The sequence below is a fragment of the Odontesthes bonariensis genome, chromosome 20, assembly GCF_027942865.1.
Source record: "Odontesthes bonariensis isolate fOdoBon6 chromosome 20, fOdoBon6.hap1, whole genome shotgun sequence".
Taxonomy (NCBI): Eukaryota; Metazoa; Chordata; class Actinopteri; order Atheriniformes; family Atherinopsidae; genus Odontesthes; species Odontesthes bonariensis.
In genome coordinates, this window is record NC_134525.1 from 11,902,547 (window position 1) to 11,921,169 (window position 18,623).

An 18,623-nucleotide genomic window follows, 5' to 3' on the forward strand; every position below is an offset into this window, starting at 1 on the left:
CAAAATAGCTCAAATCCCATTTTTTTCTCTTATACCAACCAATGAACTTTAAGGACATAATGTTCACTTGCTGTCAATCTTTTTCAGTTCACCTGACAGTGGTCCCAACATTAAGCTTTCAACATCCAGCAGCTAACGTTAGCCTGCCAGCTAACAAACTACTTTAAACTATGATATCACGCACAATTCAAATAGCAAATGCTGCAAGTACACCATTCTTGATATTGTATATGTGGCATAAAAACAACAGGGTTGTGCTGATGTCAACAACAATGCTGTTATAAATGGTTTATTAAAATGGATGAATCCACTAAATTCACTACAATATTTTTAATTTTGCCTACATTGTTGTTTCTAGTGAAAATAGTGACTTACAGGTAATCTTAGGATTATACTATAAAATTGGCATGCACAGTTAATAATAACTGATATTTATCCTAGCCTACTCTTTGCTGCCAAGGCATTCGAGGCAAACTTAATTCCTGAAAACACAATATGTGGTACCTGTCAGCTCTTCATCATCTCACCGTCTCAGGCACATACATTTCCTTCTCTCTCTGTGTGAGTGTTTGTGTGGGAGAACAGGGTAAGGGTCAGTTCGTTCTTGTAAATGCTCAGAAGACATGTGCTGTGACTCCATCTTTGACCGATCCACAAAGATAAAAGATAAAATTACCTCTGCTGCAGGTTATTAAAGTGTCAGCCCGGCTGGTCAAACGCTCAATAATAGTTAATTCATCTCTCTGCAGTCGAAGCTATAAGTTCACTGAGTGTTTTAATCTAAAGTCTAAATGGGAAACTGCCCTGTTTTTTTTTAGATACAACAGGAGAAATGTCCTTTACGCCTGTCTGCAGTCGTCATTGCTGGAATTCTATGTGCATCAATACAATTGTAATCAGAAACAGAAAGCTCTGCCTCTCTTTACAACCATCTTTAATTAACATGAGCTGAAGTGATGAGGCTGGTAACTGGAATTCACAATGTGCAGAGAAGGTTTTGAACTTTGTCATGGATATAAAATGTGGAGAAATTTCTCAGAGAACTTGATAAAATGTCTATATCCAAGAACATTAACATCCCCCTGATTCACTGAGTTTTTTTTTTTTTCGTTTTTTTTCTCATAACACAGAGAACTGTGCTTCATGGCCTGGATACATTTCTGGTCATGTGAAAGAGCTGAATGATGGTAATAGACATTAGATCACATTCAACCATTTAATTATGCCTCTTGGGCAGAGGAAGAAAAATTGTTTTGTGACAGTATTCCCAACTTTCAGTGGAACAACAACAGGGACCTAACCCAGCAGCAGACTGTTGACTTCACATTTACATCAATCAGGCAGCTTGGAACAATGCACATTCTCTGCCTCGGAGGGCTTTTTCAGATCAATGGATTAGACCACTGATGAGTGACATCATCACTTTCCAGCTCAAATACGGGACTGAGCTTAAAATATATGGGCTTGTCAAATATAATTCCACAACAAATGTCAAAAAACTTGATGTTGCAACTCTTTTCACAAATCTGTGGATTTACACTTAGATTTTTAACAAGTGAAATGAATGTGGGCTAGCTTTTAGAGCTTTAGTGCTGAATGGTTTTACAATTCAGACTTGGACTTGGTCACCTGCTCAGCATTGTTAACGCTATTTTATTTTTTCAGAACCGGAAATTCTAATTATGTACAACAGTATTGGAAAAAAAATAATAAGGAGGTGATTCTGAAATGCATGACTGCTCTTCAGTAGTATAGCTTATTTGCAGATAAAGATGTCTTTCAGCTAGACTGTTTTGTGTGACTGCTTGTAATGTGAATGAGTCTGGGGAAGAGGTGTGCTCCAACTATCAAATCAATCTGAGACAGGTTTATGCGGAACATTTTTACCTGTGAAAATCGAGGAAAATCCTTCTCGGAAGAGACATTGGATGAATGATGCTCCAATCTCATTGGATTTTCTTTAGAATTAGAAAAATGAAAGAAAAGGTAAGGTTTTGCTCCAAGGACTTCTATTGTTTTAAGCTCCCATCTGAGCTGTACTATTGTTGTTGAAGTTGAAATGGGACATTTCTGTAGAACAATCCAAACTTGATTTACTCTTTGCAAAGGCACCGAGACCAAGATGTAATTTTATCCACAGCAACAGTTTCCAGAGATACACATTTCCATTGACATCCGACAGTATGAAGAATCTGTAGAGCTCTTTCAGACATCAAGATAAAAAATATAGTGATAAAACCATTTAAAAGATGTTGCCTTGGACTCCAGTTGTCGGTGTTGGCCAGACAGCGTGAGAGCATCTCATTCGACCTTTTCGGAAAACGTATTGCTGATGAACCCGAGGTTCAATTGAGATGCAGAGTAAGATTAAGATCAGATTTATTTGTCATGCATACACACAAATTTGTCCTCTGCTTTTAACCCATCCAGGTTGGCACTTGTTGAACACACACATGCACAGTGTGACACACTCATAGAGACAGATGCCAACCTGGAGCAGTGGGCAGTTGGACGACCAACTCTAACCACTGAGCCACGGCTGCACGTAAATAGTTCTGACACCTTTCTATCAGAACCAGCATGAACTTTTCAGCAAATTGACCCTACGAGTGCATGTGAGCATACATGATAGTTAGTCTCTGCATTGGCAACGTCATAGACTGGTGACCTGTCCAAGGTGTACCCCGCCTCTTGCCACAGCTGGGATAGACTCCAGCCTCACCGTGGCCCTGAAGAGGATGCTGTGGGTATATATATATAAAAAAGAATGAATTATATGAGTCTTGAATTTGATGGCAGTGACGTATATCAAAAAGCTGATAGGGACTACAAAAGGCTGGAAAAGGAAAAATAAAGAAAAGAAAAAAGATGGAGGGATGTTGCATCTATCTAGGGAAATTAGAGAGTTTCCGCAGAGTTTACAATTTGTGGAGAAATTTCAGAATTATAGTTATTAACATGAAAAATGGTGAATTTTTCAACATCTACAGAATATTTCTTAAATGATTTTGAGAACCTGTTTTCAGGGCTTCAGTAAAACAGGTATGTTTCTGTCATGGAAATCACTGCCTGGGCTCAGGAACCCTTTCTGAGATAAACCTCTGTGAACATGAAACGTTTCATCCACAATTGCAGGTAAAAGCTCTGTCTTGCAAAGTGGAAGCCGTTTGTTAGAAGTGCTCCAGAAACACTGTCTTCTCTGAGCCACAGCTATAAAATGGAAAGCAAAAGAGAGATTGGGGATCAGTTATTTAAACTGTCAAAGTTCCTGCCATGGCTACCATGGTCTCAGACATTACGAGTGGAAAACAAGACGATGAGGGGCCTTGATACCAGCCGGGGCCAAAAAGCAAGATGGGCAAGATACAGAGTTTCAGTCTGAGGGGACTAAAAGTGAACAAACTCGCCTAAACCTCCACTACTTCACACAATACGACACACAAATGAATTAAATAAGCCTTATTTTCCTTAGTATTACCACTATGATCTTAATACAACCCCCACCAGGCACACACATACAGAGTGGTATAGTGATTGACTAATCAATTAACTACAGCACTTTTAGAGAGTTAATTATTCATGTCGTCAATCGTGCAGCCACTCACACACAAACATGTGAAACTGACAATAGGCCTCGCTCAATATATATTTGCCTCTAACACGCTAATACAATTCAGATGTGAGTTTAACTGCTGGGACCTCAATGAATTATTCAGAGATTTGTTGTTGCAGCATGAAGTGCTTTATTAGGTTCCCTCACTTCATCCTTCTTTCAACTTCATCAATTAAACATAAACATGGAGAACTTTCCTCCCCCTGTAAAGTTTCTCCATCCTCTTCCTCTTTCCTAAGACGTATTCTTACCCTTTCAAGTAGTAGCCTTTGAAAAGTCTATGTGTTTTATGTTTGAACAGGCGCTGCCAAGATCTTTTCTGCCACGTGTTCTCCTCTCTCTCTTCTCATGTCCTTGGCTGATTAAAAACAGTCTTCACACTTCGTCCCTTTACCTGCTTCCCAAGAGGTGCACTAAATCTTATTGATAGGAAAGTCTGAGAGCCTGTTGTCCTGTTCGAGATTCCTGACCATGCACGGGCTATGTTGCCAAGAGCACAAGATGAGAGAGTACAGAACAAGGCTCATCTGAACTTATTCAAATGAGCGTGTCTTTGAAGCACTGGATGGGGTGAGCTTCGTTATGGGCCCCCATGGATCTGCTGCTGATGATCTCTCCGGTTTTCTAACAAGTGGAGGCTTGGCATGTGCCTTAGGGCTTATTCACAATCACTTGGTGCACCTCTCTGATCACTTCGCCCGCTTTCTTATCTCCCTTTTTTTAATTGTGACCTTGAAGTCCACTTGAGGACATTATATAGCGAACAAGAAGACCAAATACACCAGTCCCAGTGGGGTCATTTTGTCCACTGAATCAATAACATCAGCCAAGGGGTTTTCTCCAAGGAATTTTCCAAAAAGTGAATGATATCTGGAGTCCTCTAACTGCCATATTAGATTTAGAAATGCCTTTATCACTATCCGTCTCATGATTACCACTGCAGTTCTTGAGATCAATACAAGTATCTGATGATATATACAGTTGGAATACATGATGCCACTGATTAACAATCAGGGCTATCATAATTTGAATGTAATAACAGGTCTGCCTGCGGCTTTCTTCTTAAAGCTGTAGTTCAACACTTTGGAAAACATGCACGTTTCTTCTTTCTTAGCTAATGATAGATGGGAAGATTGCTACCACTCCCCCCACTCCAGGGATTTTGGAAGGGAGGAAGGGGGGTGGGAGACCCAAATTCTCCCAACTAAATTCTGCAACTTGTGTTCAAGTCCAACCGTGACACTGCTGTTTGTCAGGTCTCGGAACACACTGTAAAATAAAATATACTGCTTCCATGTTGCTGTGGCGACGTGTACTGCAACTGTTACGTCACCAGCTTGGGAAACCCTTCGCTTTCTAAAGTGGTACGTTGGGGTACCCTTTGCATTCACTACCAATGTGGCATGTTCCTGATCACGCTTCAGTTTTAGTGAGAAAGGGTTAACATAGTTATCAGCTAAATTACTATTGCAAATAGTACACCTCTGCATTGGCTCTCATTTCAAGCTGTGGATATTTCCGCCTATAGCATAGTTCTGTTTTTTGTTTTCTGCGTGTCATTGGGATGTATCATGAAGGGGTGACACCCTGCCCTGTACTTTTATCCTAACCCACACCATTTGGCTGATCATTTTACCAGAATTAAAAGACAAATGAAAAGCTTAAAATGTGTAAAAATGACATTCAGTTTGAGTCAGAAATAGCTGCTGTCCACACACGATCCTGTTTTGTTACAAAGCTGGCTGTTATTTTCACGCTAAAATACACTCATTCTTTCTGGTTGTTACGCTGTCAGTCGTCTCATCCATTTCTTGCCAAGAAATAAGTGTAGTTCCCAAAACATCAAACTGTTACTTTGATGGCTCCACACTCTAAAATGTTCTTGTTCATTAGAAATGTATTCTTGGAGATCAACAAAAGACTGAAAGACAGTTGGATTCCATCAACATTTGTCAGATCACAAGAAAAATAACCAAACTTTTTGCTTCTATATCAGTCTACCCATCGGTATTCTGTGTGGGCAAGTATGAAGCAGGGACAATATTTTAATACCTCAACTAAATTAAAAACATTTCATTCATTGAAAAGGAGCCAAGAATGATACAGAAGGCTTTCTTTTGGTGCAAAATTTGTTTAAACTCTTGTCTCGACTGGTTTGGGCAAGATTCTGTTTTCACCATCCAGTTTCAGGTTCAGGCACCTCTCCCGCCTACTTGAACCTGCTGTTAATGTGTGTGTTTGTGTGGACAAAAGCTTAGTTCCATCAGCACCGCTGCCATCTACTCCGCCAATATGCCCTACTCTCAGTGAACAAGCATTCTTATTTCTCTTTTTTTCAAAATGAAAAAAAATCCCTCCCTTCTTCTCTGTGGACAAGAAGAATGCACAAAGAACATTTCAGCTCCTGCTATTCCCACACTCATTACTCCATTTTCCGTGAAACTACACACAAAAACGCACACGCAGTTTTCACTGGTGCAATCGTGAGTTCCCGTCTGCAGTATTCAGCCCCCAGTCGCCTTTTCATACATGGAGAAGACATCAGATCATTCTCGAGAGAATATTTTAAACTTCTACAAATACTCCATAATGGAGCCTTGGTGGAGTGCACAGGAGTAAGAGGGAGGATACGCTGTAAAAGGTACGCCGCTGAAATTGGGCCTATCTGCAATATGGTGAAAGGCCGGAATGCAATAAATACTGCAAGCAGAGGAGAGTGTGACGCAGGAAATGTAAGACACACACACACTTGCTTTATGGATATTTTTCTGACAATTCCCTGCTCCATTTTCTTATGGGTTCATTCAGATGTGGAGTGGAGCTGGAGCAGCCTGGGATGTCAGCAGGTTGTGACTTGAGCAGAGAGAGACAGGCTGGAGGACGGTTGGGCCAGCCGACCATGCAGCTGGGGGTGGTGTCAGGAAAAGTCCTCTTTTTATGGATTGCACCACAAACCGAAGAACTTAGTTTCCTTGGACCCAGTAGATAACTGTCAAGCACCCTCAATAACCTCTGGACTTGGAGTAATGCTATAACTATAACCTTTATGGCACTGGACACCTGTGAGGCAGGGACAATGATGAAGAAGGATGTCTACAGAATCCTTCCTCGACCCTGGAGGGCTAAGAGAGGTGGCTGGTTCTCTACTCGCCGTCCTAAGAAGGCTGAACAGGGAGGCTGCTGTCTATCTTAGAAGCTGGATCAATCTGAAAGTTTGCAAACTCCTGTTAGCTTTTGCTTGATAAATCAGTAGCAGTCAGAAAATCACTAGTTCCCTGTAGAGGAGAGAGGTAAAAGAGATGAAATTTCCCATGATTGGAACCTTCATTGGCCGGAGCTTCGATTTAAAAACACTTCCTCCAAAGTGTTCACTGGGTTCTAAGCAAGAAAATCAATTGCTAAGGTTAGAAATCAAAACTACTTTATTAAAGCCATAATGTGTAATATTTCACGTTGTCTATTAACAAATTTGAGTCTTATCATTCACAAGTATTACCTCAATCGTTATTAATTACCTCCATCACAAAAGTGCAGTGTTCTTATATTCTTTATATTCAGCATGCGAATGTACATAAGAGTGTTACACCCCAATGGATGTCGCCATGTTTCTCCGCCATTTTTAAACTACGGGATTTGTAGAAGGACATGTCATCAGCTTCGCATTTTCCGTTTACACATTGGAAACGGAAAATGCGAAGCTGATGACATGTCCTTCTACAAATCCCGTAGTTTTAAAATGGCGGAGCGACATGGAGACATTCATTGTCCGTGAAATATTACACATTATAGCTTTAAGGTTATGGCTAAAATACAGTCTGTACTGTGTAACCTTAACTTCCTGACTTTCTGACATTTCATTATATCAAAACAGCATGCAGTTGGTATCATTATGAGTAGAGTTAAAGGTACATGTCATGATCTATGTCTTTTTGGTATTTTTTGAGCTTGGTTTTTGTTTTTCCATGTCGTGTATTTCTATTCTGTTTCTTGTTGTATGGGTTTTATTTCCCCGTCTCGTCTCAGTTCTGTTCACTTCCTCACTTGTTTCCTCAGTCTCTCTTCAGTCCGGTCATCAGCTCCACTCCCTTCACCTGTGTTTTTCCCTCAGCTGTCTTCACTCACCAATCACCCTCCTCTGTATTTAAACTCCTGGTTTCATTCACGCTTTGCCAGATCCTCACCATTTCAATCTCTTGTGTAGTTCCTAGTTCCTAGTTCCTAGTTCCTAGTTCCTAGTTTCTAGTTTCTAGTTTCTAGTTCCTAGTTTCTGTTCAGTCCAGTCCAGTCTATTAAATGTGTACTTTTTGATTTGGATTTTGTTTTCCCTGTTTTAGTTTGATACATTTTTCCGGCTTTGCCGCGCCTTTGTTAAAAAACAAAAAGTTTCTTTTAATTTTTGCCTCCTGGCTCTCGGTCTGTGGGTGCACCTGGGTCCTCCTTCCTTGCCTCCTCCTACACGTGACAGCTTATTCTTTGTATGGAATCATAAGTTGTGATTGCATGAGTAAGTGACCCATGGGGGTGTTTTTGTTTTTTTTTATGAAGGGGACTCCCGTTCATTTTCTTATGAAGTACAAATTCATGCGTGTATAAGCAAAATATCAGGCTGTTTTACAAGAAAGTAAATTGTTAATATGACTAGAATTATTACATCTGGAAATAGGACGGATCATGAAAAATCAACTTTATCCCTAGAAAGTCCAAACAACACTGTTTTACAAGCGTTTATCCCCTATTTTGTCGCTGAGCTCCCCATGTTATGATGACAAAGCAGTTTTCAAAAATTTTCTGTACCTTAATCATTCTTAGGAGCACTTTTTAAACCTGTTTGAAACTTTTTTGACCCGATTTATTAAATTAGCTTTTTAGGAAATGCATTTGAATAACCGCAAACAGAAACTTTCCTTGATCAGAGTTGAGCTCAAACGCGACTCCAAACGACAGGCCCCATCTGAGTCTGAACAGTCCCACAGAGGACATGTGATAAACTGGAACCTGGCAGTTGCCGTGAAAGTCATATCAGCTTTGTGCCTTCATACAGCAGCAGATCACTGACGTCAGTCCAGTGGTTGCTATCCAACTGGTACGCTGAGTTAGCTTGGAGCAGATGACATCCATGCACAGAGTTGTTTAGGTATGGGATGTTAACAGGTTGGAGTCAGAAAACAAGATTGTTCTTGTGTGCTTGCCAGTTATGTGGTGTATTGTTTTGGTTTTTCCAGGTCCGTCTCTGAGGACTGCATGGGGCTGACAGCCAGAATCATGTTTTAAAACGATTACCTCCCCATTTCCATGTTTGTGCTGACAGAGCGCTCTCGCTGCACTCTTCCTATACAGCTTTGGGTTGGTGACTCACAAAGGAAAAGTGAAAACAAAGAGTGCAGCTGGCAATAAGTGGAGATGGTCCTGTGAGGCTTATTTGCAGCAAATGTGAAGAGAAAGTTGGACCAAATGTCAGGAGTATTTGACATTTGGAAGGGAGAGACGTTGGGGCATTTGGGAGGGTTTATTTATCTCGTATGTTGTTTTCCAGATAAAATTTTTTTTTTAAAAATGGCCGGGGGAAATGGGGTGATTTTAGGGTTGGTCCTTTTTGTTAAGTTAAAATGCTAAAAGAAAAATGTCAACAACATGATATACTTTTTATATCCAGAACTAAAATGCTTTTTCCAGCCCTTGTTCAGGCTCTGGTTCCTCGCTGGGAAGCTGTCGATACCTTTGGCCAAACCAAAACAATTTTTCTGCAAAAATGCATTCAACTAAAGCCCTTTAAACTAAATTGCATTCATTTGTGACATCCTGAAGAAAATTCTTCTTGCCAAACTTTGAAAACAAAGTGTTTATATTTAGTATAATTAAACCATGGGGTGGCTCAGTAAGCCATCAACATCCCGCATTTCGCCCTGCAGGCTGTGTGTATTTGGTGCTAACATTCAGGCTCTTTTCAGTTCGTCCTCATCACTGATTGCAAACAGCCAAAATTACCTCATGCGTACATGACATGAGAATCCTGAAATGGCAATCGCAGAGAAAAAAAAAAGTCTGTCGTCAAAGGATGTGGCAGTAAAGTGATTCTTCAGCAAACAGTTGTCTCACCGCTGCCACAGTGGCAACAAATTTTGTAGATGTTTGTTTTTTGGCTGCAGAATGCAAACTGCTGTCACAACTGGAAGCATTCAACCCTGCAAGACAAAGAGCTTGAAAATAGCACCAAAAGTAAGCTGCAGCAGCCATGCCTCATCTGTAAATCCCCACTGGCAGTTAAAAAAACACTCATTTATTAATTGGTCCTGCACGTGATTTATATTGCAAATGGTGTACGGCCACGGGTGATGGTCATTAGGTGATGGTCATTAGGTAATGGTCATTAGGTGATGGTTGGGGCAGCTGCGGCTCATGAGGAAGAGAAGTCATCTGCCAATCGGATCTGCTTTTTGATTCGCAGCCTCCCCGGACCACACGTCGAAGTGTTTTCAGGCAAGACATTGATCCTCATGTTGCCTCTGATGTGTGTGAATGTGTGTGTGTGATAATGGAAAAAAAAGAAAAACAACCTGTGGATATAGCTTTAGGCCATTCTGCCAAGAAATCTGACTGCGGACAGTTCAAGGTCTCATAACTGCACATTACAAGATCTCTACATTTCTTAAATAGCATGTTTGAAACTTGGGTCACAGACTAAAATCATTTGATGCATACATTTACAACCTCTAAGGAGGAATCAAACTGAATTCGGACCTCTTATGTACATCTGCCATAGCTTTCTCCCATTATGTCAGCATGACAGGTTGTGAGAATCCCCATTCGTATGCCACAGTGTCTGACATGATTGGTACTGTTTACATGTCGCTATCTACAGTGAATGTGGTCACTACCTGATCATCCATGCGTAATCTTTTCTTATCCATTGATCCAAAGAAAATCGAAATGCGGTTTTGGACATGCACACATTCTTCATACTTGCATCTATGCATCAAATGTTTGTCCGTCTATATTCTATCCACATGGTGTGTGGCGGAGCTCGATTTAAAATCAGAGCGCGAGTCTGAAAATCAACTGCGAATACAACGGTGAAGTGCTGAGTTCTGTAAGGAAGCCATCAAAGAATTAAAAGGGGCTTTTAGATTATGTCAGGGGTGAAACAAAAGCTGGGGTTTCAAGTCAGGTCCCGGTGAGCTTTTGACACATGCCATCTTAATTTGACTTTTAAGTGGTTGTCAAGCCTGTTGCTGTGGCATTTCAACACTAGAAGTCTAAATAGTAATCCATCAGTCATTCAGTACCAGCTTGTTATAATTAATTTTAAATAAACTGTGTGCCTTGAATGTGTACAAAGACAGATTATAGACTCGCATGATCTTCAAAGACAAACAAGGTATTCGTTAAAGGACTCAAAAGGGAGTTGAAAGTATGGGTTGTGGAGCTGAATTCTCCTCTGAAGTCACAGGGAGCATTTCTTGATTGTTTTTTTTTTCTTGTGTGGGCAGTTCCATGTGAGCATTCCCTTTGGTCGCCTCTCTACAAAGCCCAGCTCTCCAAAGAAGGAAACACAAAAGAAAATACAAAGTCTACTCCTTTTTGCCCCTCCACATAGACATGTCAGTTTTTATTATGTGGATTTCTTCTGCACCTTTTCAAGGAGAAATTAAAAAGGTTTCGGGGCTGGTCAGTCCTTTGAAGCTGCACAGGGTGCTCCTAACATTTGTTTCAAGAAGGCACAGGAGGGATGAATACTAATCAGGGCTTTTTTTATTTTTTTTATTACCCTCATAATTTCATGGAGAGGATTGCATTGATTTGGAAACTTGCATAATTGCACTGAAATTGAGCCCAGTGTGCACTGCCAGGATAAATCCGATGGAATTCCTAACGTAAAGAGCCGTGAAGCAACAGCTTCAGCGGCTTAGCTTCACAAACAACTTGGAGGTACACATTTCTACCAGCGCCACAGTATCCATTCATGACCGTCGGCGAAAAATGTCAAAACAACGTTTTCGTGCTTATATTCTATTCTGATTTGTAAATAATAAGCTTTAAATCCACTAAAGTATTTAGTTGTCCTGTTAGGTGGAACTTCTTACTCGAGGACAAAGCTGGGCTGGATAATCATCTGTTTCCGATTTCATGCTAAGCTAACTACTGATTACAGCCAAGCAGTTCCCGGACTGTTACAGCTCACCGCGACTTTGTGAAACTGTCATGAAATGTAACGTATTGACATGTAATTCTTGGACAGGAATGTCCCTTTTTTTCTAATGGACATGTTCACGACAGTAGCTGTCGATAAGAGCACTGTGAGAAGTTTGTCTCTTGTCTGACTCGACACTTACATCAATTTGGCTTATTCTTTGGTTAGGTTTAGGCCATCAGATAAAGCTTAGGCATTCATAACTACTTGGTTACTACATGCTTTATTTCAAAATAGACCTGCTCACAACATCCACTGCATGCAATGAATCACCTTTTTCTGTGCCCCGTTTAAAAAAAAAAGAGTCTTTGTCCAATTTCAAAACTGGACAAAGATTTAACGTCCTCACTGAAACCTTTGTGTTTGAAACTTTAGTTTTTTTTTTGCTTAATCTCGAAGGAGTGAGCACAGAGTCAGTCGTTGTGCAGTTTTCTTTATGCACTTAAAATGAAGTGAACACTGTAGTCAGATACATAATGAGATATCGCTTCATGTACAGCTAATCTTTCTCAAAGACAAGACAGTAGTGAAAACGGGGACATTTAAGTCAAAACGTGGGCAGCTCTTTTTTCCCTCCCGCTGCGTGGCAAACGAAAGAAGACATTTTATTCAGGTTTCCATACACAGAATCGAAAGAAAATTACTGTGAGATTGTTCTTTATTGGTGTCAAGAGAGATGGAATTGCACCAGCCCAGAATCTCAGTTGATGTAACATACCCTTGATTTAAAGCATTCGACATGTACAGAAGGTCCATCTACTCCAAAATCATCTTACACACCATTGAGGCATTCAGTTCGATGTTGTTTTCGAATCCAGTTTTTAATATTTAAATGAACTTAAAAAAAGCACATTGAAACATTTTCTCATTTTAGTTACAAAAATGGGTCACCGCAAGGGCTTGTCATCGCATTCACAGAAGGATTTGAACAGTGGATGTCTAACAGTTAACGTATTTCTCTCTTTAAAAAAATCCCCACCCAAAATATATAAACTTAATTGCTTAACCAAGGTATATACAGGGCATAGAATCCTTGCATCTTAAAGGTTATCAAGAAAGTTTGAGGTATACAACCAAAGGAGAAAAAAAAAAGCAAGCCTGTCAAAAAATGTAACAGAAAAACAAAAAAAACAAATAGAATTAAATAAATGGAAATAGATGTCATAATTGCCTCCTACAAGCACAGGATCGCAACATTAGTGGGAGATGTTGCCATGTACGTACTGGTGCGATACCTCCAGTTGTTCCACCTATGGTCACAAGGGTAAAACGGCAAAAAACCTCAAGCTTTGGACTGTCAATATATACAAAGGTCATACAGTCTAACTTTAGCAGAAGAGAACTGTTTGAATGCTCACTTTTATTTGCTTCATGATGTGTAAACAGACTGGGGTGAAAAAAAAATAAAAAAAATACCAGAATTCAATTTATTTATTTTTTTAATAAATTTCTTTGATTTTTATGATGTCTTTAACTTATATTTTATATATGTGAACCGACTTTGAAAATATAGAGCCAAAAGTAGAGTGTGATGCACATGCAAGTTTTGAAAGTGGATTCAGAAATAACAGCATTGTACAAAATAATAATTACAGTTGTTTTTTTTCTTTTTCTTTTAATAATTATCAAAATACACCTCCTTTCTTAGCACCTCGATATACTTTTGTGTGTTTTGATCAAGCACCATTGTAGTCATTTTTCGCACAGCACCAGAAGAATCCAGAGAGGAGATCTGTTTCCCCTTTATGTCGCCTGACCCCCTCTCATGGTTACCTCCAATTCACCCTCCTCTGCCACGCTTTCCAATGTCCTTCACCTTTTGCTCCATAACGTGGTTAAGTCATGTGGTTCACGCCCTACAAGGGCAACAAGTATTTTCCTGGGTTACACGTACATACATGGAAAGACATGTTTGCTACACCATCTCTTATTCAAAACTTGCATGTGGCATAGAAAAGGGTGTGTGGGGGGGGGGGGGGGGGGTCTAAAAATGGGGCTTGGTGTTACCCAGAATGTCTTATATTGACTTTCTTTGCTGTCCCCTTCAAGTCCTTCGTTTTACTTTTTTTTTTTTTCATTTTCATTCAGCCAAGGAAGCAGACGGGTCCAACTTCAAACCCGAACTTCTGGTTAGGGTCCCCAAAGTCATTCAACATGACGTCGACGATCGGAACCTGATCGATTTTGGGAGTATTAATCTCCATCACAGTCTTTCCATAGCCTTTCCTTGTCTGCAAGAAAAGAGAAGTCGACGCAGAAACAAAACATGAGACAAGAAAAGACATAAACACATTGACAATCACGGCCGAGTTAAAATCATAGCTTTCTACTCCTGAATAACAGTTCTGTTAAGTGGCAGTGGATGGGGCACTTAAGGGTTCTTTGAAAGCTATATTTGCCACCGATTACACCTGAACACTTACAATAAAGGTTTATCATTTAAGTGTGTAAGCTTGTCACATGATTTATAACACCACATCAGGGCAATACTCGTGATAAAGTGACTCCATCTGTTCTCCACTGCTGTAGACTTTCTGTATCCGTGGACGGTGCTTACCGCGCATCCGTCTGAGATGGCCTTCATGTAAGGGTTATTGTCGTAGGACATCTCCTCGTCATTGGCACCCAAGAAGCGCAGTGCCTTATCGTAGCTGTCGCTGGAGGCATCGTGCCACGCCACAGACTGGTGGCAGCTGTAGGTGAAGTTTTGCCTGGCTGAGGCTGTCAGTAGTCTGAGGAAGGTCATTTGTACCATGTTTATTGAGTTTCCATCTGCGTCCACATAGGAAAACTGTTGGGAAAACAGAAAGTTTGCATTTAGAAGGTTTCTGAAAGAGGACATCTCTGAACAAATCACACATCTACACATCAATGCAACACAACATTCTGGGTCGGAAGCAGCAAGGATGGCCAAACTGAGCGACAATCACAGACACCAAATTGTGGTGGCTGTTTCAGACTATTTCCACAATGGCAGCTCTTGTTGTGAGTATATGGAGTGGTTAGTATCTACCAAAGTAAACCTGAGATGGACACCCATTGAGTCACAGTGATGCACTGGGTCATGGAAACCCAAAGCTCACTGATGGGATGTGCGGAAAAATACCACTTGGGCTCATGAATAAAAAAATGTGGAACAAAGACAGAGGGTGACCTGCTCTGAATCATTGCATAAACACTCTTGCATACCATATACACTCCTATTCTAATGACGGTGGCTTCATTCAGGAGGTTGATACGCCCTCCCATGCTACATTTCCTCACTGAGCACCCCTAGTACATGTTGGAGTTTGAACTTTCAGGACTTTCAAGGATATTCTGTTGACATTTTTGTGCCCGACGCCTTCATGGGGCTTTAATATCATGGCCGGCTGGTTATACATCACAAAAAAGCAATCAAAGGTGACAAAACAATGTGTTGTGATCAATAGATAAAGACAATAAGGGATTATAGAACCAACAGCCAGCTCACATGTGTTATGTTCTGTTTTCCTGTCTGTTTTTTTTCCTTTCAGCCCTTATTTGTCTGAATATTCCCATCTATGTTCTGGTGCCCTTCTCTTCCTTGTGTATTTACATGTGATGTACTTTTGTGTCAATGCAAATAGTATCAGAAAAGGATTCCCAGAAGACAGTATGTTAAAAACATACAAGTTGGAATCAAACAAAAACAAGCAATCATTAAACTTACTGCTGTTTTTTTTTTTTAATCGGAATCTGTTTTGCATGTTAATGAAATACATGAATTCATAAATGTTAGTCTAATGACTTGTTTTGGGTGTCTTGTGAGAAATAACGAATCGACTGAATCTCGACTGTGTCTGAGACTTGAACTCTGTGTGAACCTTGCCTGAGCATGTGCATCGTAAGCTCTCTCAGTTCATTTCCCGGGCACGTAGCGCACTTTTAAACCCATAATATCCTGTAACAGTTGGTCTTTTGAATCGTTTGCTCTGTGGAAACGCTTGCAGCTTACACCAGTGTGATGGAGCGGGACGGAAATCCTTCTTTCGTTTCAAACTAAAAAAATAAAGGTGATGCTTTACAGAGATTTTTAACTGCAGAGTGAACACTAAATCTGAATGATACTGCTGGGCTCATGTAATACTTGATCGCTTTTTTTACATTTTTTTTACAGCAATGTTTTACAAAATGAGACACTAGTAACTGAATGTAAACTGCCTTAAAGCCCCTGTTGTCTATGATGAAAAGAAATATTTCCCTTGAACAAATGTACATAGACTGCGCTTTCGCATGCACACACAGGAGCAACTTTGGGTCACTGCCTCACACTGTTATGGCTGATGCTGCCTCCTCAGTCTATAAGCAGCTTCCTGCCATTTTTCACCATCTCTGAACAGGAACATAGTGGGTTCCTGTCCAGAGGGTTCGCAGGCAAAGCAGGAGAGATGACACACTGATTGGGGGAGGAGAGAGAAAAACGACTTACCATTTTACCACGCTTAAATTCACTGAACCATGAACCTGGAACTTCTTTGGGCCATGAGGATATCCTGACCTGTTGATAACAAAACAACAGAGTGTGTTAACTGTAGACATTACAATGGGGCGCTGTGTTTTGTCGAGAATCATGTAGCAAACATGAAACAAAAGTTTGTGGCGTAAAAAGCCCAGCTTCAGTTTCAGCATCAGTTTATCATGTCGGAGAGAGAGAAAAAAAAAAAAAAGAGTTATCTGAATATCTTTGTTAAATCATTCTGTTTGTCTTCTGGTGATAGTTGAGATGTTTGCCCAAAATTTGATAATGAAATCTGTTCAAGTTAAGTCCCGCGGTGCTGAAGGCTGAATACTTGATGAGATACGACGAGCAGAAACGGCCCACTTTTACAACTCATGGGTATAAATGCAAAGGCTCTTACTCCGTTGGACTTCTTATCTGGATAGATGCAGGTTTCGCCCCCGGCTGTGAAGTTGCAGTAGACTCTGAAGGAATCCCCAGAGCAGCCTTGGTTTGGATCGATCCAGTACTCGCCTGAGGAGAACCAAGAACACTCACATTTCCTGTTCAACCCACGTGCACAGAGAATAGACAGAGTATAGCTCTAGTTTCAAGTTAAAGTGCGCTCGATTCCCTCAACGTCGCTGAGGTTCTGATTGAAGTCATTTGCTGCTCATTTTCATTTCGTACACATGGCTGGATAAAATGGAGTCATTATGCCGGAAGCAAAGCACTTCTCTTTTCCTGACAATAAATCTGGAGCAAATGTTAAAGTAGAGACAGCTTTGTCTATAAGCTGCTCATTTGTTGCAATTGTCACCCTGATAACTACAAATTCTTTCTTGAGAGGACTGAGGGGCCCTGAGGTCGTTTCCTCAATTTAGTTGCAATAAGTTTGCGAACGCAGCCTAAAAGACACCAAGGGAACTAAAAAATTTCAAATACCGATAGCTCCGGCTGTCTTCACTTTGAGCAAAAAAAAAGTCTGAAAGTGTCTTCTTTTCTCGAGAAGCTGTTTGTCAGACCAACAGCAGGGATTAAGGGAATAAAGTGAAACCCTGCTATCTCGACTAATAATTAAGCTTCTTTCTGTGGCAACACAACCAGTTTGACAGTAACAGTCCAAAAATGAGATGTACCTACTCATAAAAGGGAAAGTGTGCCTAACCTTTCCTATTGTATACCGTACAAAACCAGAAGTACCATACAACAAACAGAAGTTTATCTTTACAACGCGTAAAAAGCCATTCTAGTCTTTCTTTTTTGTGTCGCCTGCTGGGCTTCAGCTTACCGTCGGGGAACTCCGGATGGCAGAGCTGGAGATCTTTGCACGTCCTGGCTGGGTTGTTTTGTGTGCCCATGGGGTATTTCATACGTTCAATGTCCTGTTTGAGGTTGTTGAGTGAGCCAAAGATGTCCTCCATGCCCTCGCCGTAATCCATGATGGTGCCAGCTACATCCGACTGGATGTCACTGGAACGCTTGGTCTTCTTGGGTGACTGAATGGGGAGTGGCTGGATAACCTCCCCCGGTGGGCCCTACAGGTCAAATACAAGAAAATTGGCCCCCAATCTTGACTCAATGCTTTGGCAACAGATGCAGGAGGCGTCTGAAATACTCACGGGAGGACCGGGAGGACCGATTGCACCGGTGTCTCCCTTTGTACCTGCAGGACCCTGAGAGAAACACGAGTAGAAAAGTTTGACCAATGTCGGATTTAACGTCAAACCTTTTTTTTTTGTCACAGTGGAAATCCACCTTCTAAAATAGGTTTTTACTTACAGAAGAACCCTTGGCTCCTTTGGGACCTTGAGGACCCTGAAATACACAGAACACAGCACAGCAAATGAACAAGTCATTACTTTATGAGAGCATAATGTAAATATAAGCTGAAATAAGCAGAGGACTTACAGGCAGACCGGGGGGACCCGGGGGACCAAAAGGACCGGCTGCTCCACTGATACCCTGTGATCCGAAAACATTGAAGATGTCAGATATTCATGACCGATGCAACTGAGACCAAAGTGTCATTGTGAGTGAAAAGTACAGAATATGCAGGAGCAGGATCAGTGAATGAATGCTTTCAGCCCTGAAAAGTGAAAACGCAGCACTTATGGGCTGCTTTTTCCCGAAGCTCATCATCAAACCTAACAATTCAGAGCTTTTTGAGCCCTGAAACAGAAATGGCAAAATAAATGAAAGCTTTCCGAAGCCCTTGTGTTCTGAAATTGCGATTTCATTCGCCTAAAGCACCTTCAAACGCATCACTTTAAATCACTGAGCAAGCGAAGGCCGAGGACCATGTTCAGTCATGTTTATTTAAAAAACCGGATGAAGGCTGCCATCAGTTTTTAATCAAGCTT

The 18,623-nt window shown here is 40.8% G+C and overlaps 1 protein-coding gene across 1 annotated transcript in view; it reads right to left on the reverse strand.

Moving 5' to 3' along the window:
* Positions 1–12,325: 12,325 nt before the first annotated feature.
* The window catches only part of col11a1a (collagen, type XI, alpha 1a), a 72,081-nt gene continuing 65,783 nt past the window's right edge, over positions 12,326–18,623 (reverse strand). The window contains exons 60-67 of the mRNA XM_075452139.1: positions 18,172–18,225; positions 18,043–18,078; positions 17,883–17,936; positions 17,552–17,798; positions 16,682–16,794; positions 16,252–16,320; positions 14,359–14,592; positions 12,326–14,032 (exon numbers count right to left, since the gene is read on the reverse strand). Of these exons, the coding sequence (XP_075308254.1) occupies positions 13,886–14,032; positions 14,359–14,592; positions 16,252–16,320; positions 16,682–16,794; positions 17,552–17,798; positions 17,883–17,936; positions 18,043–18,078; positions 18,172–18,225 (954 nt within the window). The 3' untranslated portion in view covers positions 12,326–13,885. The remainder of the gene's footprint in view (positions 14,033–14,358; positions 14,593–16,251; positions 16,321–16,681; positions 16,795–17,551; positions 17,799–17,882; positions 17,937–18,042; positions 18,079–18,171; positions 18,226–18,623) is intronic.